The sequence below is a fragment of the Dendrobium catenatum genome, unplaced genomic scaffold (assembly GCF_001605985.2).
Source record: "Dendrobium catenatum unplaced genomic scaffold, ASM160598v2 fragScaff_scaffold_1145, whole genome shotgun sequence".
NCBI lineage: Eukaryota > Viridiplantae > Streptophyta > Magnoliopsida > Asparagales > Orchidaceae > Dendrobium > Dendrobium catenatum.
This window is the reverse complement of record NW_021319607.1, coordinates 351,411-370,973: the sequence shown is the minus strand read 5'-3', so window position 1 is coordinate 370,973 and position 19,563 is coordinate 351,411. Positions and strand designations below refer to the sequence as shown.

General features: G+C 34.9%; 1 protein-coding gene across 1 annotated transcript in view; it reads right to left on the bottom strand.

Moving 5' to 3' along the window:
• Window positions 1–19,563, bottom strand: part of LOC110099972 (proteasome adapter and scaffold protein ECM29) — a gene marked incomplete in the record, with an annotated part of 142,753 nt that overhangs the window by 10,510 nt on the left and 112,680 nt on the right. Inside the window, 5 exon segments of the mRNA XM_020827318.2 lie at window positions 2,445–2,571; window positions 2,936–3,103; window positions 7,880–7,990; window positions 8,113–8,266; window positions 14,294–14,629. Of these exon segments, the coding sequence (XP_020682977.1) occupies window positions 2,445–2,571; window positions 2,936–3,103; window positions 7,880–7,990; window positions 8,113–8,266; window positions 14,294–14,629 (896 nt within the window).

Below are 19,563 nucleotides of genomic sequence, written 5' to 3'. Positions count from 1 at the left end.
GTATATGCTCATTTCGTATCCTATTTCTAAGGGTAAAGCCACTCATCCACCTGAGCATCCTCATCTTTGTCACACTTAACTTAGTATTATGCTTCTCTTTTAATGGCCAACATTCGGCACCATAAAACATTGCAGGCCTCATCACCATCTTATAGAATTTTCCCTTAAGTTTGAGGGGTACTTTTTTATCACACAAAAAGCCCGATGCATTCCTCCACTTCAACCATCCAATTTGAATTCTGCTGATAATATCCCCATCTATTTCACCATCACTCTGAACAATAGATCCAAGATATCTAAAACGTGTACTCTTATTAATGACTTGATCACCCAAAGTCACAATACCCTCACTAGGTCTATTACTACTAAAATTACACTCCATATATTCCGTTTTAGATCTACTCAAAAACCTTTAGTCTCTAATGTTGACCTCCATAATTCAAGTTTACTTTCAACTCCCTCTCTAGTCTTATCAACAAGAAGAATATCATCAGCAAAAAGCATACACCAAGGTACATCCTCTTGCAAATGTCTAGCGAGAACATCCATGACTACAGCAAAAAGATATGGGCTTAAGGCTGATCCTTGATGTAACCCAACCGAAATAGGGAAATACTTTTCAAAAATACCCGAAACAATAAAAAACCACTTGGGGATCAAATTTTAATAAAAAATTACAAAATTTAATATACATCAAAATACAAAATATTCAAGTGATATTATCTGAAACTTAAAAAAAATCCATCTACCATTCGCAATCGTTTGGAAAAGGTGATGAAATAAAAAATAACCTCAGCTAACTAAGAGTGAATATATAGCCGGAAATATCACTGATATTCATTCTTAAATAATTTTCAGCAAGTAAGAATGTGACACGTCTTTTCTAACTAGTGATTTGCCTGTAAAGTGGCTCCACAAGCAAATGGTTATGACTAGGGTTCTTTGACAAGGTGATTTTGCCGCATATATGCATTATTATATTTATGATCATAACCAGAACTCGATGTTCCTCAATGGCTAAAACACTTGAGTAATGAATCATATGGTACATTTGATAGGGCACATACTCTTTATTCGCTAAGGTTGACTTGAATTTTTTTTAGACAAATACTCATGCCATGTCTATAACGTACCTTTGGATAAAGCAAACAATGATTGCCGAAAAGGATCAAAATGATCCATCAACTCTTTAGGAGGGACCAAAATGATCTTCAACTATTTTGAGGGACCATTTTGGTCCCTCAACTTTTTAAAATGGGATTATTTTGGTCCCAGCATCCAAACTAATGGATGTTGGACTTAATATCGTTAAAATTAAGGGTATTTTGGTAATTTTTTAATTAATTTATTTATTAGATATATTTTTAAGTAATTAAAATTTTGAAAAAAATTTATTTGAGAAAGGTAATGCTGGGATCGACACTCGAATTTGCCATTGTGATTTGATTACGTTACGAGATTGAGTATGGGACATGATTGGGCCGTGGGATAGATGCTCGGGATCAACATTCAGATTCGCTAGCTATTTGGGAATGATGGCATGATCAAATCGGATTTGTCTGCGTTGTGCTGAGGGATGGACGTTGGGGGTCAAGTGGCTTGAAGGCTGGAAGGCAAATTTGAGCATGGGGTCGAAGGTGCGAGAAAAAGCTGAAAGGCGAATTCAAGTGTGGGGTCAAAAGTGCTGAAGGGTCAAATGTGTTGGATGGTTTCGATGCAAGCTTTATTTCACTTTTTTTTCCAGGTGAAAACCCCTTGTAGTGGAGAGCAAGTATTTTTTTATAAAGGTTCTAGGACCACTTTCTCTCCAATCTTTGCAGCAAGTTGGATCTCCATGATATATATGATCTAATTTGAGAGAAAATATTAGAGCATTACTAAATTAGAGAGTTAGTAATTAGCATATTTTTTTCTTTATTATATAATGAGAATATTTTGACGATTCTTTTCTTCCTAGTCTACCTATTATACTTACTTGTATGTCAGCCAAGTTTTACAGTGAAATCAACCAATTTGTATTCAATTGTTCAACTAAGAGAAATAGAAGAGTCCCCAACAATAGAACAAAAAAAATGGAAATGAAATTTGTTATGAATGGAATTACATTTAGAACGCATTTTAATCTTTTAGAAGCCAACCACGGCTCTTTTAAAAGCATGAACCCCTATATCTTTCTTACATAATATTAGCTAATACAGGGGACAAAGTTGGTAGCTCACTTGCCAAGCTATATCTAGCTACTTCATTTCTAACAAGAGGCTCCTAGGATGAAGCTAACTGCTCATCCAGATACGCGTAAAGGAGTCAAACATTCTTAATTTCAGATTGTACTATTTGTTCTAATAAAAGGCCTAATCAAAAGTAAATAGGTAATAGCTTCAGTTATTTCAGAAATGTCACACAATATCCAAAAATATTGAAATTATTATAATAATTAGTAGTACCTATTACTGCAGAAGTGTTGACAGTATTAGCGCTTGTAGTTTTGGCAACAACAGCTTGATCACACACCTCGTACAGAAAGGGGAAAACCTCACTGAAACACTCTGGATCATCAAAAGCTTTAATAATCTGCATGCTCAAGCAAAAGGGTAACTTTTAAAAAATTGGGCACTGTGAATAAGTTCTGTAAGGACACCATGGACAAATATAGATGATGAAGCAAAATTTTGCACGAAGTGAGCAATTGCAAAGCTTGTGAAAATAATACAATGAAATGTGACATGAATTTAAAAATCCTAATTCCATTGTCATCGGATAATATAACCTACAATAACCATAAATAACAACAGAGTGAATTTGTCTATCCAAAAAATAAAAAGAAATGCCACACAAAAAATACTACAGTACATACCATAATGAATTTTTAAGAAATTAAATTAGTCCCGTACAGGTTACTTTTCACAAAAGGTCATAAAAGGATGGCAACGATTACCTTCTGAAGACACACAAAGGCTGCTTCACGATAAGATCTTTCTTTTTTGGAGCATGAGGATAGTATAGAGCTTAGAATAACCCCCGGGGCAACTGGGTCATCAGCAGCAATAGCAATACTGCAGGATGAGCAGAGTGAAGCTAGAGCATGCAAAATAACATCCTTTCCCTACAAAGAGAAAATGGAAGGTAGAAATAATAATTAATATTTTAATATATTATCCTTTAAATTATTCAAAAGCAAACTACAGAGTAATACGTCATAATAATTTAAAGATATTAAAGAACAAAATGTTCTATGACATCAGGAGCACTTCCTGATTGCGGAAACAGTAAGTAAATAACATATGAAAAAATTAAATAACTGTAAAATGCACCAAAGCAAATGTGCCTGAAGAATGAATCAATAAACCCAAACAAACAATATTATCCTTGTTTTCCTATGCCTAATCCTATAGGGGTGGTGGTGGAATTTTGATATCCACAACAGATTGAAATATTTTGTGATCAAGTATGACATAGAAAATAATATATTATTCAAAATAATAAAAATATTATTTCTCTATAGACTCAATAACAAAAATCACATTTTTTTTATTACCAAAGATTTTCCCCTAGTCAAGACAACCTATAGTTTTCATAATAAGGGTTGGAAATTTTCTTTTAGCTTTGGAGCTAAGGAAAAAAAGAGTATAACCTATAACATGAAGGCTAGGGGTTAAGAAATTTCTATGGTTTTGGGGACCATAGGATAGAGAGAAGATTTGTAATTTCCATGGCTTTTGGGACCTAGGGGTTAAGAAATTTCTTTGTGTATCAAAGGATGAAGGTTCATTTGCTTAGCCCATGTGCTAAGAAAATTAAAGGAGCTAGGAGTGGAAGCCTAAGGCTGGGAGAATCAACTATTGATTTTAGCTCAACAGGTGGATCAATGGAATTAGGTTTTGGTCCTAAGAGTCCCTAATGCACTCTTTAGAGGTCATTTGGGAACCTATATGCAAGCTCAAAGAAGAACCAAGCAATGGATCAAAGGATAAACTGAATTAAGTTGAGTTTGGTTCAACTTAACTCAAAACAATCCTAGGATTTATCTAAGGCTGATGGTAGCTCCTAAGGAATTCTATAGTTCATGCAATGAGATATTTTATTGAAGCTTTGGGAGGCTCCAAACATCATACATGAGGGAGAACTCTTAAAAGAAAGTTCCTATTTTTTAAAAATGTTTTAGAGTCATTAAAATATGATTGATCAAGCCTACAGATTTGGTAAAGTAGTGAATCAATTTTATCATTATTCAAGGGTTTAGGTGCACATTGAATGAGTTCCAATTTTTTTTCATGAACATAGAATGTTTTTAGGGCAAAGGATTGTTGTCATTTAATGCTCAAACTCTTGCCAAGTGTCGAATGTGATTCCCATTATGAGGACTTGCAACATATGCATTTGAGGGCCAATGAGAAGTCTCATAATAATTTAAACAGTCACAAAGAATTCATGAAAATTCTCAGATATCCATGTGTGTAAGCATTTAATGCTATGTGCAATCTCCTAGATTTGTAGGTCAATTTTTTCATGACGTGATTGAGCAAGGTACGCATGCAAGTAGTGGTGATTGAAAGCCCATGCGTCATGTTTCAATTTGGGATCAAATGACGTCTTACCCTAAGGTGTGATCGTAGGTGATGGATTGGGATGCAATATGAATGCAAGTTTCAAGCATTTGGGGGTTGTTGGATACAAATCTGATGATCCGGCATGCATCACCACCCTCTTTAGGCTCTCACATGATAGTAACTCACAGAAAATCACCAGATTTCCATGAGTTTACAATGAAGACAGCGGATATAAGGGATATATAACTCAAGAGGGGTTTAGTACACCTCATAGAACTCTCTATATAAATTTTTTTTAAGGGCATATAGAGGTGACTAAGCCACTTAATTGATTGATAAATCCAAAATATACAAATCCAAATTATTTTTTGAAAAAGATTGGTTTAGGCCTTGAATTTAGATTTATTGGATTCTCCTCATTCCATTGATTCCATAGAGTGCTTAATCATCAATTTTGATTAAGCAGTTAAGGAGAAATGAATTTTCAAAATTCCATTTAATGGATTATTTAAATCCTAAATAATTTTTTATTCATCTGTGTATTGACATGACAAGTGCTTTCCATGTAGCGGCGCTTGGATAAATGGCATTTCAAGCAATGGGTCCTGCGGTCCATGCATGATTGATCATTCTCAATCTTGTCGTCTCCTACCTCCAACAAAAAGACAACCAGTTGATCAAAATCCATTTGATCGAGAGTGATCAACTTTGATCCTCATGATTTATAGGATTGAGAATGATCAGAAGGGTAGATGGATACCATCTAAAGGTCAGATTCGTGTGGTATTGTAGTCAATTTCACAATGTGTGAAATCAATTATGGGTGCGAGAGGTGAATTACACCATCCAAAAGGGCTCAGGTCATGCTGAGTACTATTAGAGTTTCGTCCGATCATAATGAACAAGTTCATTGAACTTAACTTCATTTGAGGCTAACTGAATCAACGTGGGTGATTTCACTATGAAGACCTCGACAAAGCTTAAATGTTATTGAGGTTAGAACTGAAATTGGGCTGGGAATTGATTGGGGGTGAAAGATAGAGCTTTGGGGATAAAGAGGAGATCAAATTGCTATTCCCATTGGAGGATCTACTATTTCCACTTAGTGAAAGCTACAAAAATTGGAGGCTGAGGCCATTTGGGATGATCCAATAGGGTGTTATTAGGTGTCCCAAATCGTTTCAGGGCATTGGGATAGTTTCCCATTCACAACCATGCCCCATATCCAAAATAATTTACAAATGATCCCTTAATCTAGATTACAATGATGACCTTCATTGAGAGTATTTTTGTGCATAAACCTGAGATGTAAGTAATCATAAGAGTGTGTCAATGGAAAATCTTGATCACACAAAGTCTATATATACACTATATAATACAAATTATTGTCTAGGAAAAATTTCTATGGAAAATAAAATAGATTGCAATCCAAAAATCTATCTTGCTTTACATGCTTCCTGAAACTCCAAAAGATAAATAACACAAAGGATCGCACCAATGGAGTGTGAGTGCTTTTGAAGCCCAAGAAGCAATGGTTGACATGAAAGACAAGTCACTTTATTCAATTTACTTGAATTTCAAAATCAACAAATCTACATCTATGTGTAGTAGCAAGTGAATTTCTATTAGCTTTTAGTAGTTTATCTAGTTTATCATAACAATAGTAAACATTTAGATTAATTTTCATTTTATTAAGGAAAACAATATTGAGTTAGATGAAAGCTATTTAAAAATATTCATTCTTTAGAGCAAAATGTGAACAATGTAAAGACTAAAGGATTTAAATTTTCATTTAATAACAAAAGAGAATCAACTATAAACACTCAGTTTGCCATCAATAAAATAATTCAACAAAGCCATGCTCCCACTAAAAGACATACTAGAAATCAAGAGTTTGTATATTATATCAGAAAAAAAATAGATAATTCCATTATATTTCAACAGATTATATTCATCAGAGAGAAAATATGGATCTAATAAGATTTTGACATGGTATTTGTATTGATAGTGAGATAGATAATGCTCATTTTGAAGTTCTTGTGACTACTATTAGATCAAGTGCTAAGCCAAGTGTAAAGCGCTAGCAATTAAGTGGTTGTATTGGCATAGATAAGTCAACCTATTTGAAATTGAGTTGGACTTCTGATAAACAAAGCAAATGCTACGTGAGATAGTAAAAGTGCATTTGCTTTAGCAATTTAAGTTTGTTTTCTATGAGAGGACCAAACATATTGAGATCAACTTTCATTTTATGTCAGAAAAGGTCTGAGGTAGAAGAACTAGGTATTCATGCATGCATGTTCATCGTAACTTCTAAAGGATAAAATGCTAATGTAAAGACAAATGGATGCATACTTAATTATGGACAGTATACATACATGATTGTTCTAAAAAGTAAAATGGAGACAACTAATGTTATAAAAGAAATATTGATAAAATGGAGACCACACTACATTATGCAGGTCAAATATAAAACAAGAACACCTAAAAGGATGACTACTCTATCAACAAGCTGGGCAACCACATTTTGTTAATTTAGCAATTTATGAATATCACAAGTTCTTGAATTTTTGTTTTGTGGAAAATATTACGATTTCCATCAAAAAACCTCTATAATTACTTCTTTCCAGAAATACTACATTTGTTTAGAAGGAGAGTGAAGAAAAAAAGGTCGTGGAAGGAGGGGTTGTTGTTGACCATAATTTGAAACTCATCCAAATAAATTTAGAAAATTATAGGGGGAGGACAGGGGCATCGGAATGAGATAGAGAAAGCCTTTACGATCATATAAATAGCATAAATGACATAAATATCATTAAAACATACAATATGGACTGAAGCATTGAAGTATTTTGATTAAATTCTATCAAGGGGCTTCAAAAAATATCAAACGCTCAAAATACAATGATCAAAATCATGGATTTGTGAAAAAAGAGGAACAAAATTGCTTTGAGCTAAATAGGAGGGACTATATTGTTTGGGCTAAAAATTTTACTTCAAAAACGATATATCGGCCTATTCTAAGAAAAAAAATAGTAGCCAATCATGTTTTGGAAAATTCAACGGTAAAATCAAAATGACAAAATGCAAATATCAATATTTATGCAACTCGGCTGGGGTGAATAAACCTTAGCTATACCAAATTACAAGAAAATTTTCAAAAACATACATTAGTCCTCAAAAAAGAAAATGAGGGCCACAGCTCCATTAAATCACATCATACATATGACGAAGAGTGCACAAACAAATTCACATAAAATCAAACAATATAACATGCAAAAGAGGTAAAACAACGTGATATTTAACATTTAACATCCTGTTGGTACACGTACCTCCCAAAACCGACCTGGCACTTCTTTGAGCAGACACTTGAGTAAAACCTGGTTGGATGCTGATACAGAATCGCCCATCGTTTCACAAAGTTTAATCGTTGCCTTAGCAGACTGAAGTATCATAATTAAGTGTTGTAAGTTACGATAATAAAGAGGATATTACACACAAGATCCAAAGCCATGGTGCACATGTTATGCAAACCTACGAACTGATACAATTCATAAATCCGCACCTTCCTTTTACTTGCCCAAGATGATGAAGATATGCAACTGCAAATTAAGGAAACAATTTCTTGCAAATATAATTGAAGAGTAGCACGATCGCTGGTTGAATTATCCTCCCATAGCTCCTCATATAAGGTACTAATATCTTTATCATCTTCAAACCTGAAAATGGAAAATTCATACATTATTATGCACAGTTTTTGTAGAATATACCTTATGTTCAATACAGGTTATTAACTTTTAAGGTACATAGCCGCCAAATAATTAACCGAACACATAATACAAAGCTTATTATAGATAGAACTGAATACAACAACAACGAGTTTTTATCCCACTATGTGGGTCGGCTACATGAATTCTTTTTCTCCATTGTGTCCTGTTAAGGGTCATATTCTTATCTAAATCTAATAAAAAAATGTCATTTCTAATATTTTCTAATCAAGTCTTTTTAGGTCTACCTCTACCTTTCTTAATATAAGTCGAATCTAATACCTCTATTTTCATAACTGGTCATCACAAGGCCGCCTTTTTATGTGACCAAACCATCTAAATCGACTCTCTCTAATCTTATCTTCCACTGGAGCTACTCCAACCTTTTCACGTATATGCTCATTTCGTCTCGTATCTTTAAAAGTAAAGCCACTCATCCACTTGAGCATCCTCATCATTGCAACACTTAACTTTATATTATGTTTCTCTTTTAATGGCCAACATTTTGCACCATAAAGCATTGCAGGTCGCACTACCATCTTATAGAATTTTTTCGTAAGTTTGAGAGAGACTTTTCTATCACATAACATGCCCGATGCATTCCTCCACTTCAACCATCTAACTTGAATTCTACTAGTAATATCTCCATCTATTTTACCATCACTCTGAACAATAGACCAAATATATCTCAAACGTGTGCTCTTATTAATGACTTGAACTCCCAAAGTCACAATGCCCCCGCTAGATCTATTATTACTAAAATTACACTCTTATATATTCAGTTTTAGATCTACTCAAATGAAAGCCTTTAAACTCGAAAGTTGACCTCATAAATTCAAGTTTACCATCAACTCCCTCTCTAGTCTTATCAACAAGAAGAATATCATCAGCAAAAAGCATACAACATGGTACAACCTCTTGCAAATGTCTAGTCAGAACATCCATGACTAAAGCAAAAAGACATGGGCTTAAGGATGAGACTTGATGTAATCCAATAGAAATAGGAAAATACTTGGTCAAACCACCTAGTGTTTGAACAGAAGTAATAGCTCCTGCATACATATTCTTAATGACTTGAATATAAGCATTATAAACCCCTTTCTTTTCTACAACTCTCCATAGCACTTCTCTTGGAACTTTATCATATGCTTTCTCTAAATAAATAAAAATCATATGTAGGCTCTCCTTATTCTCTCTGTACTTCTCCATCAAACCTCTCAATAAATGTATAGCTTCCATAGTAGACCTACCTGACATGAATCCAAATTGATTATGAGAAACATTAGTATCACGCTGCAACCTATGATCCATAACTCTCTCCCATAGTTTTAAAGTATGACACATCAACATAATTCCTCTATAATTCATACAATCTTGTGCATTACCTTTATTCTTAAAAATAGGAATCAACTCACTCATTCTTCACTCATTTGTCATCTTTTTAGTCTTCAAAATAATATTAAAAAGTTTAGTAAGCTAAGATTCATTCTATCTCCTATGCATTTCCAAATCTCTATTGGAATATTATTAGGTCCAGTAGTTTTTCCGCACTTCATTTTCTTTAAAGCCTCTTTAACTTCGATTTTACTAATACGCTGATAAAAACAAAAATCTTTATTTTCATTTAGGGTACTAAGGTCACTAAAGTCAATTCCATTCTCATAATTTTCACTAAAAGGTTTAGCAAAATATCCCATCCACGTTTGTTGAATATCCTTTTTTAATAAAAGCACGTTTTGATCTCCATCCTTAATACACTTCACTTGAACTATCCTTACTGCTCTTATCTCTTTATTTAGCTAACTTATACATATATCATTCGCCCTCAGTATCTAATCTATTATATAAATCATTAAAAGCTAAAATCTTTATATTACAAATTGATTTCTTAGACTCCTTACGAGCCTCTTTATATCTTTCCGAATTATCAAAGTTTTTACAGCTAACTAATTTTTATAAGAAATCTTCTTATTTTTTATCTTTTCTTGCACATTTTGATTCCACCACCAAGTATTTTTACTATTAATAGCTTTTCTCTTTGATACTTCAAGCGGATCTTTTGCAATATTCTTAATAACATTGACAATTCTTTCCTACATAACATTAGCTTCTGCATGCATAGATAAAATCTTAAAATCTAGAATCTTACTCTCAAAAATATTTTTGTTAATATATTTTAAATGACCCCATCTAATCCTTAAATAACGATTTACTTTATTTTTAATATTTTGTCCATTCATCTTAAAGTCCAAAACTAATAAGCGATGTTAGATGCATAAACTTTCACTCAAAATAACTTTACAATTTTTGCAATCTAAACGATCTATTTTTCTTATAAGAAAATAATCAATCTGTGTTTTATTATATCTATTCTTATAAGTGATTAAATGTTTATCTCTTTTCTTAAATAAGGTATTAGTAATTATAAAATCATAAGCAAAATAAAATTCTAGCATGTTCTTATCACCTTCATTAGTCGCTTCAAAATCATAGCCACCATAAATGCTTTTAAAATCATCTACCTCTATATCAACATATTCATTTAAATCTCCTGCACTAAAAACTCTTTCTTAGAGAGGTATCATGATGAGGACATCCGACCTTAGAGAGTTTATCAGAGGTGGGGCCGACGATCTACGGCCACAATCGCACCGATTTATTTTTGAGTTATTATATGTATTTGATTTGGTTATGCATTTTTTTCGTTTCTACCCTCACTTGGAGATTAGTTGTTTGTGACCCTAAGGGGCATTTGTCTTTTATTTCTTCATTATAAACTTTAGCTATTTATATCCCCTTCTCTTTGGAGAGGGTAATGATGATTATTATGATATTTTCTACACTTGTATTCTATGTGAGTTGTGAGAGTTCTTGAGAGAGCTTGCTTGAAGTCCCTAGGTAAGGGCGCCGTAGTGCCCACCAACCACAGGAAGCATTCAGATTCGTGATCCTCCTCTTTCCGTCAATCCCTCCCCTCTTCCCTCTTTAAACCGTCAGTCATCCCTCCCTTTCTTCCTCTCTCGGCCGAACCCCACAACCCCCGAAAAATCTGGCCGACCACCCCTCTTTCACTACCAAGCCGCCAGCCACAAAGGCCTAGCCCCTCCCGATAGCCGCCGGCCACACATCAAATCATAATCCTAACCCTAGTCCAAGCCCTACTCACCGGCCACTATTCTTTCCCCTTTCCCTCAAAGTTTCAAACCAAACAATTATGACTTTCGTTATTCGCAACATCTTAAATTAGGAAGGTATTTCAAAACTCAAATTTCAAATTAATTTGTATTGATATTGCTTTCCTAGTTTTAAATGAGAATTTGACTTTTAATACGACACAATGAAGAAAAAGGATTCATGTAGCCGACCCCACGTAGTGGGATAAAGGCTTGATGTTGTTGTTGTTGTTGTTGTATTGCTTTCCTAAAATAAGCTTACAAATTATTAGGAAAGTTTTAATTCAGATTTCCAATCAATTAAATCTGAATTTAAAAGGGAATTTGATTTAACTTGTCTTTCCTAACTTAGGTTTCTTAAATTGGCAACCAATTAAAGCTCCCAATCCCTTCCTCCTCTTAATAGCCGCCGGCCCCTCTCTCCTTTATTTCTTTGTTTGGGAATTTGAATTTCAAATTCTCCCAATTACTTCTCCTAATTAAATCTGAAAGTAAAATTCAGATTTTGGAACCATCTCCCTTCCTTAAAATAAAATCCCAAATCGGGAAATAGAAGCCCTTTCCCCCTTCCACATGGCCGACCCCTTCCCCTCCTCCCTCCACCTCCATTACCCCTCCTAATCCCTCTTCCTAGTTGCTGCTATTAACATCTCCCCAAGGTGTCCCATTGTTGTCCAAGAAATTTTAGCAAAACCCTTTGCTGTCTAGCCCTGCGGAAAGACGTCGGTTGTTGTCTAGGAGCGCTAGTACATCAAAATCGATTGTTCCCACATATATGGCGGATCCAAAACTTGATCACAAATTTGTCTACGATTGATCAAACCGTAGAAGAATACGTTGAGAGGATCGTCTTCACCCTCGCTGACGCTATCGACGAACAACACTATTCCGTTCAGTGGCAGAACGTTTCCAAATCTTTATCAAGGTGAATTTCTCCTCCAAATCTTTTTCCTTTATAAGTCTTACCTTAATTTGTGGCATCATAAAGGGTTGTGCAACATATCATTGTTTAGCCTACATCAAGAGTGTGAGTGAGTAGACTCTAATAGTGCCTAATCTTATTGTTAACTAGGGATTTTTATTGAAACTCTCCCATGCTATGCTAATCTTGATTAAAATTGATTATTCATGAATCTAAACTCTTATATGTAGTTTTGCCTAAGCTTTAATCATCTTTCTAATGCTCTAACCTTTGCATAAATCACTAGAAGTAAACATTATTGCTTTAACTCAGAAGGCGTGTATTTTCAACATTACATATTTAATCAAGCATATTGTTCTACATCATATCATTTCTATTAATTCTTCTAGGTCATTCCAAAATTTGAATTTTGAGCACATATCCAAACCTACTTAAGGAGTATAAGCGCTTATAATATTAATAACCTTAGCATTAAGAATAATATTTAAAGCTATAATTCTATCTTCAAGTCTATTACTTCTAACAACCATAATCACACCTATATCATTTCTAACACGACTCCTACCAGAATATCATAGTTTAAATCATAAACTATGAATTCAAGGGTTATTGTGTCTGCCCCTACAAACCCCACAAATATGGGGTTGACCTTTGCTTTTGTCATGCTCAAGTTTCACAATTGCACACACCTCGTTTAGCTTTGAGTTTCCTGGTGCAATCATTGTGGCACCTACACTCATGATTTGAACTTGCACTTCCTGATTATGACTTCTTCCTAATCGGTCACATCATCCCTCTTGCATGCGTCTGGGGTAGAATCGAGCGGAACCGAGCAAAAGCCTCCTCTCGCATACGTGCGACTGCATGGGACGAGAAATCATGTGTATGGACAGCGACCAGGACCTCCTGCGAATGATGACATCGTATTCGATGCTAGTAATTTGACCGAAAAAGATAAACTTTCATGCTATAAAGCGAAACTGAAGGAAAAAATACATAAATTTGATATGCAATTATCTAATTTCTACAAATAATGTTAATGAGACTATTTAGGGCGATGAATACTGCCATAATCGTTACATCTTAGGCTAAGAAAGAACATGCCTTCAGAATTGCCCTTCTATTTAATCCTAAGAATAAACACGGATAAGGGGCTGCAATTTGAACACCTCAAGCAAGAACATGGAAGGGAAAACCAATTATTTATTAAAACTTCCTTTAAATGGAACCACTAGAACCATCATTACTGCCAAAATAATGATTCGTTAATACTTCTTTCGGCTTGAAAACTGTGTAATAGCTCCTAAAAGCCGCATGGAGGCGTTTAAGGTAAACTTCAGTTTTAATTACCTCACGTATTATATGCTCATTTTTCATATGATTTATAGACTTCCGAAAAAAAAGGTGGGTGTCTTGAACTTTACAAGCTCATTCGTCGTAGTTATAGTTTGCAGGCATTTGAAATCCAATCAATTTTGGTTATCTATTTCCTGAAGAGCAATTTCAGTTTGAATTAAATGAAGCATCTTCTACTTTCTCTCCATTCCTTTCATCCTCTTTCCTCCCTTCTTAGTCTTCTTCATCTTCCCGGGTCTACATCACGTAACTATAGCCTTGCATCAGAGAAACATTAAACAATTCCTATAATAAAAAAAAAACATTGAACACATGCCCCTATATTGGAACTGGCAAATCACTAAATGAAAATGTAAGCTAAAAAAATCAATAAAATCACTTAGTCAATCGAACTGGAAAGTTTAGAACTAAGCATAGTTTGCACCCTGCCATTGCAAATCAAAACTTTGAGAGACATTTAAAATAAAATTTCTAAAGATGTCAGCATGTGAAAAAAGCATAGTACAACCAAGAATTCCTAAAACTAACCTTGACACAAAGACAACTGGAATTATAGTAGCGTGGTAGCCACTCAAAACATCTGCAGCAATATTAGCATAATTTTTAAGAAGAACTCCACAAGAAACCTGAGAATTTCTATCACCCAAATGGAGAGCTACAGTGTCTTCAATTAGTTTTTGCGCTAGAGAAGGGCTTCCATACTTCAGGGTGATGGCACAGGCAGCAGCAAAGGAACGCTTTGCTGCACCACGTTTTTCCTCCAGAGTAGCTCGAAACAATAATTTTGAAAGCATGCTAGTGAAAGGTTTTATGTCATCTTTTACTTTCTGTACTAGCAAAGTAATGAAGCTGGCAACTCCTACCCTGGAATTGAAATAAAAGCAAAAATTATTGGATCGTTATGGCAAATCCTTGTACTATAATAAAAGCGATGGTAAGAGATGCACTGATTATCATCAGTAACATTTAAAAACCATTGCAACATAATTGCTTCCCGTACCATTCATTTGTCTATAGAAAAATAATTTGTACTTTTAATACGAATTGAGATTTCGAGTACACCACATTTCAAAGAAATCAAGCACAAGGAAAGGTCCCGACAATAGAAAATAACTCATTGTCAACAAACTTTATGAAACCATGAAATGAAGAATGGACATGAAACAAATGTGAAGTCATGGCAAGTCATGAACAAACAATAGATGACAAGTATAGGACACGTGACTTTAAAGTATCTTATAAGTTGTGATTTTTTTCTTAATAAAAAGCTGGGAGTAACCCCACATTAAAATAGAAAAATAAAAATAAAAATAAAAAAAGAGATTACAAGTAATGAAAAGTACACAAAACACTGATAACATGCAAAAGAAAAATATAATTAATTAGATCTAAAAAAGGCTCAATATGATTATCAGAGAAGCTTTAATTCCACATAGGTTACCTTGAGCACCATGTTAGCAGAAAATAATGCAACTCTCATATCAACGGCAACAACAATAAAAAGATCTGTAAATGTTTAAAAGTATAATGCACGTGAGAGAATAAAAATTTGATCATCACTTACACATGATAATCATGATGTCAATGAAGCTGAAAACAATGTGTCCAACATGTGTTGCAAATGGCAGTGAAAGCTATTGGAAATGCCCGTACTTCATATTGTGAAATTCAAACTGTCAGCATTCTCCCTCCCTCACAAGTGGGCGTGCAAAGCCAACCACACAAGCTCCTTAAATGTAGATTGGTAGGAATTTCATGCACTAGATATACCATTATTTTTTTACATATATGTAAAGATAAATTACATTTAGGCTCCTAATTTTTTGGGGCTTTTTGTCAATGTTCATTATGCCCAATCAATTCTACAACATAGCTGCTCAGATCCTTATATTGTTGTTTCTATTCACTTGGATCCTCATCATTAAGTAGTGATTTGATGCATTATAACTGACTAATCAGGCAAAAGCAACTCGCAAAAGCCCACTTGATCATAAGTCAATTACAAGGATCAAACCAGGGCATGATATAGCTGCATTGGGCCCATTTTCAAACCTTTTTTAGGTCCATTTCAAGTTTGGAACAAATTTTTATATTATTCAATTGATTTTTTCTATTAGGTTTAATTATCCTCCTAAAAAAATAATAGTTTTAAATATAAATACTTTGTTATAATTAGATTTGAATTTAACTTTTATCCTTATCATTATAACACTTTCTATAAATAGACCTGTCAATATTTGATCCGACCCGAAAACCCGATCCGAACCCGACCTGGAATTTTCGGGTTTCGGTTGACCCGAATCCGAAGCGGGTCGGGTTCGGGTTCGAAAAATCGACCCGTTTGCAAAAACGGGTCGGGTTAGAACTCTAAAAATCAAATTTAAGCGGGTCGGGTCGGGTTGACCCGAACCCGAAGCGGGTCGGGTGCGGGTTCGGAAAATCGACCCGTTTGTGAAAACGGGTCGGGTTGACCCGAGCCCGAATAGTGCCGGGTCAATTTCGGGTTGACCCGAACCTGACCCGTGACCCGAAATTGACAGGTCTACTATAAATAATGATTGATGGTTTTTATTCTACATAGATTATAAGTGAATGAAATTATTTTATGAGGCCAGGCCAATTCAGAATTCTCTCGTTTGATCCAACTTGATATGGATAGCTCCAAGGTGCGTGCATGGACTTCTCCATTTGTAACAAAGATAACATACATTCTAGTTCCGTTAAAAACAAATCATAAATTCAAAGTTCATTGCTCTGCAATCAAACCCAATCCAGATCCCTCAATTAAAACCAAATCTCAATTTCCTCCTCTACACACTACATTTCACATCCCTTCTCCTCTAAAAAAATCAAAATCTTAGCCTCGTATCCTTTTGCAAAAACCCTGTTTTCGTGACCTATTAAGCACAAATCCTACTTTTTCCACACACTCATCGCTCGCTCTACTTCCTATGTACGCTAACTACTTGCATCCTCTCTCATTGCATAACAACTAGCTATTTTCGTTTTTGTTCCCTATCTTCATTGCACGTGCCCACACGCAACTCATGTTCACTCGCCTGACTCTTCTCCTCCTTCACCCATCTCCTGAACCCTCTTCGATTAATGACTTAAAAAATAAAATTTCCTTGCTAGAACTCCTTAGCAGCTTCTCTATGCGCCACCAACCCGATTAATGACTTAAAAAATAAAATTTCCTTGCTAGAACTCCTTAGCAGCTTCTCTATGCGCCACCAACCCAACTATGACCTACAACTCTCCTCTAAGTTCAAAGAGCTTCATTTCTTCCACCTTATCCCAATATGACCTTCAAAACATCCTCTAGTTTTCAGCCAACAGTCTCCCTTCAATTCTCTTGTTTCTCTCTAGCTCTTTTTCTCCCTCACTTTCTCACTCGAAACAAAAGAAACCACTATTTGTCTCTCTCAACCTCTCTTTCTCTTTCTATTGCTTCTATCAATATCTCTCTAGAAGCATACATAAATTTATGGTGATAATCCCATTAGCTTCTGAAATAGAAAAATTCATAGTGCATCACTTTCTTATATTGATGGATTCAATGAAAAAGATATCCCCACTTTAGCTAGAACATCACAAATGAGTAAGAAATATAATGAATTTTGCAAAAACAAAATCAATGACCACACAATAAAAGGAATGATAAGAAAATCCAGTTCTTCTTGGAATTGTATGACCTTCTATGCTATAAATACTTATGAGAAAGAACTAGAAAAACCTCGCTTTGCTATCAATTATAAGCATTAAACAAAGTTTTAAAAATGTATTAGAAATCAAAATCCCAATAAAAGAGATTATTGAATTTATTACGCGATGTTGTATTATTTTAAAAATTTGATTTAAAATCAACATATTGATAAATACAAATTAATGAACAAGATATATCAAGGCGGCCTTTAGTATTCCTTTTGGAAATTTTAAATGGAATGTTATGCCATTTAGCGTAAAAAAACCCATTTTGAATTCCAAAAATATATAATTGAAATTTGTAATCCTTACAATACATCTTAATATATATTGATAATATGCTCTTTTTTCCAAAATCTATTTAAGAGCCTTTTATTTAAATAGTTAGCTCATAAGAATGGACTAAATATTTTTGTAACTAAAATAAACTTTTTTCAAACCAAAATTAGTTTTTTAGAAGCTCTTAATTACATTTTCGACTTCTACAAAAACATAGGAATTTGATTAGGAGTGTCAAAATGGGGTTTTCCGTCAAGTTCGGGTTTAACCCAAAAATGACTTGTCGTCATTTGACCCGACCCGATTAGAAAAATAGGTCACAGACTCAAACAAGAACCTAACATGGTTCAAACCTAGATTGACCTACCCGTCCTGCCAACACGTTTAAAAAAATTGCTAATTCAGTAATCCTGCTTTTTGAGCTATTCTCCTTCTTTCATTTCGCATGCTTCTTGTTCGACCAAATCTCGTAAATATGTCCCGTCTGTCCCACTTTCGGGCTTCCGCTTTCACGTGCTAAGGTTTAGACCAGAACAGACAAATGGAAATGGCAAACTGCGATCGAAAAGAAATTCCATTCTTACCTCCCGTCTAAGCACGCTTCTTCGGCAAAATCCATAAATCCTTTGGATCCGGGTCAAAACCTAGTTAATTTCTGATTAGTTGGTTAACACAAACCCGACCCATTTATTAAGCATGCCATATTTGTAGATCCAAACCCGACCATTTGTGATGGGGATATCAAAGCTTGGAGGGTTTATCTCCATAGAGGCCGGAGATCTACGACCTTAATTTAGTCTTTATATATTTAGTTTTCATGTGTTGTAGGAGATTTATGTGGTGTTATTTACTTTATTACAATTTTACCCTCACGTGAGGGAGCTTTTGTGTTATTTGGCCAAGGGCCTTCTTGTCTTTTGTTCGTTTCATATTTTTGGTGCCTATATATATGACCCATTGTTCTCTTGTATGGTAGTGAATATTTTGATATAAATTTCTGGTTATATGCTTTCTCTTCTCTTGGTGAGTTGAGTTTGTGTGTGAAGTCCTTTGAAGAAAGGAAAAGAACTATCCAACAGCGTATGAGCTATTGGTTGGTATCATTTTCCCTCTCTATTTTTTTTCCTCCTTCCCTAGCTACCCAAACAACCACCCCCACCCCACAGTTGCAGCAACTTACTGCCATCAACCAGCAACCACCTCCCTCCCTTCCACTCCATCTACCTCTACCTTCTCACCAACACCCTTGACCCTTGGGCTTCCCAAATTCTGTAATTAATTCACATTAATTGAGCATTTATCTCAATTAAATCATGACCTTTGGAGATCTACATCCACTTTAACTTTTTTCTTTCCCAAGCAAGCCACATCATCCCTCTCGCTTCCCCAAGCAATCAGCCCCACCTCTTCACCTCCCAAGCTGAATTTTTCCTTCCCTAAGCCAACTAATTCCCTTCCCAAAGTAAGTCATCAGCCGCTGCCAAGATTGTTACCAATCCTGCACATCAACCATCTCTCTTCCCCAAGAAACTAGCCCCATCTCTTTACCTCCCAAGCTGACTTTTTTCTTTCCCAAGCAAACCACATCATCTTTTTCTCTTCCCCAAGCAGCCAACCCCCACCTCTTCACTTTCCAAGTTGACTTCTCTCTTTCCAACAACAAAAACAACAACAACAACAAGTCTTTATCCCACTACGTGGGGTCGGCTACATGAATCCTTTTTCTCCATTGTGTCCTATTAAAAGTCAAATTCTCGTTTAAATCTAATAAAGAAAGGTCATTCCTAATATTTTCTAACCAAGTCTTTTTAGGC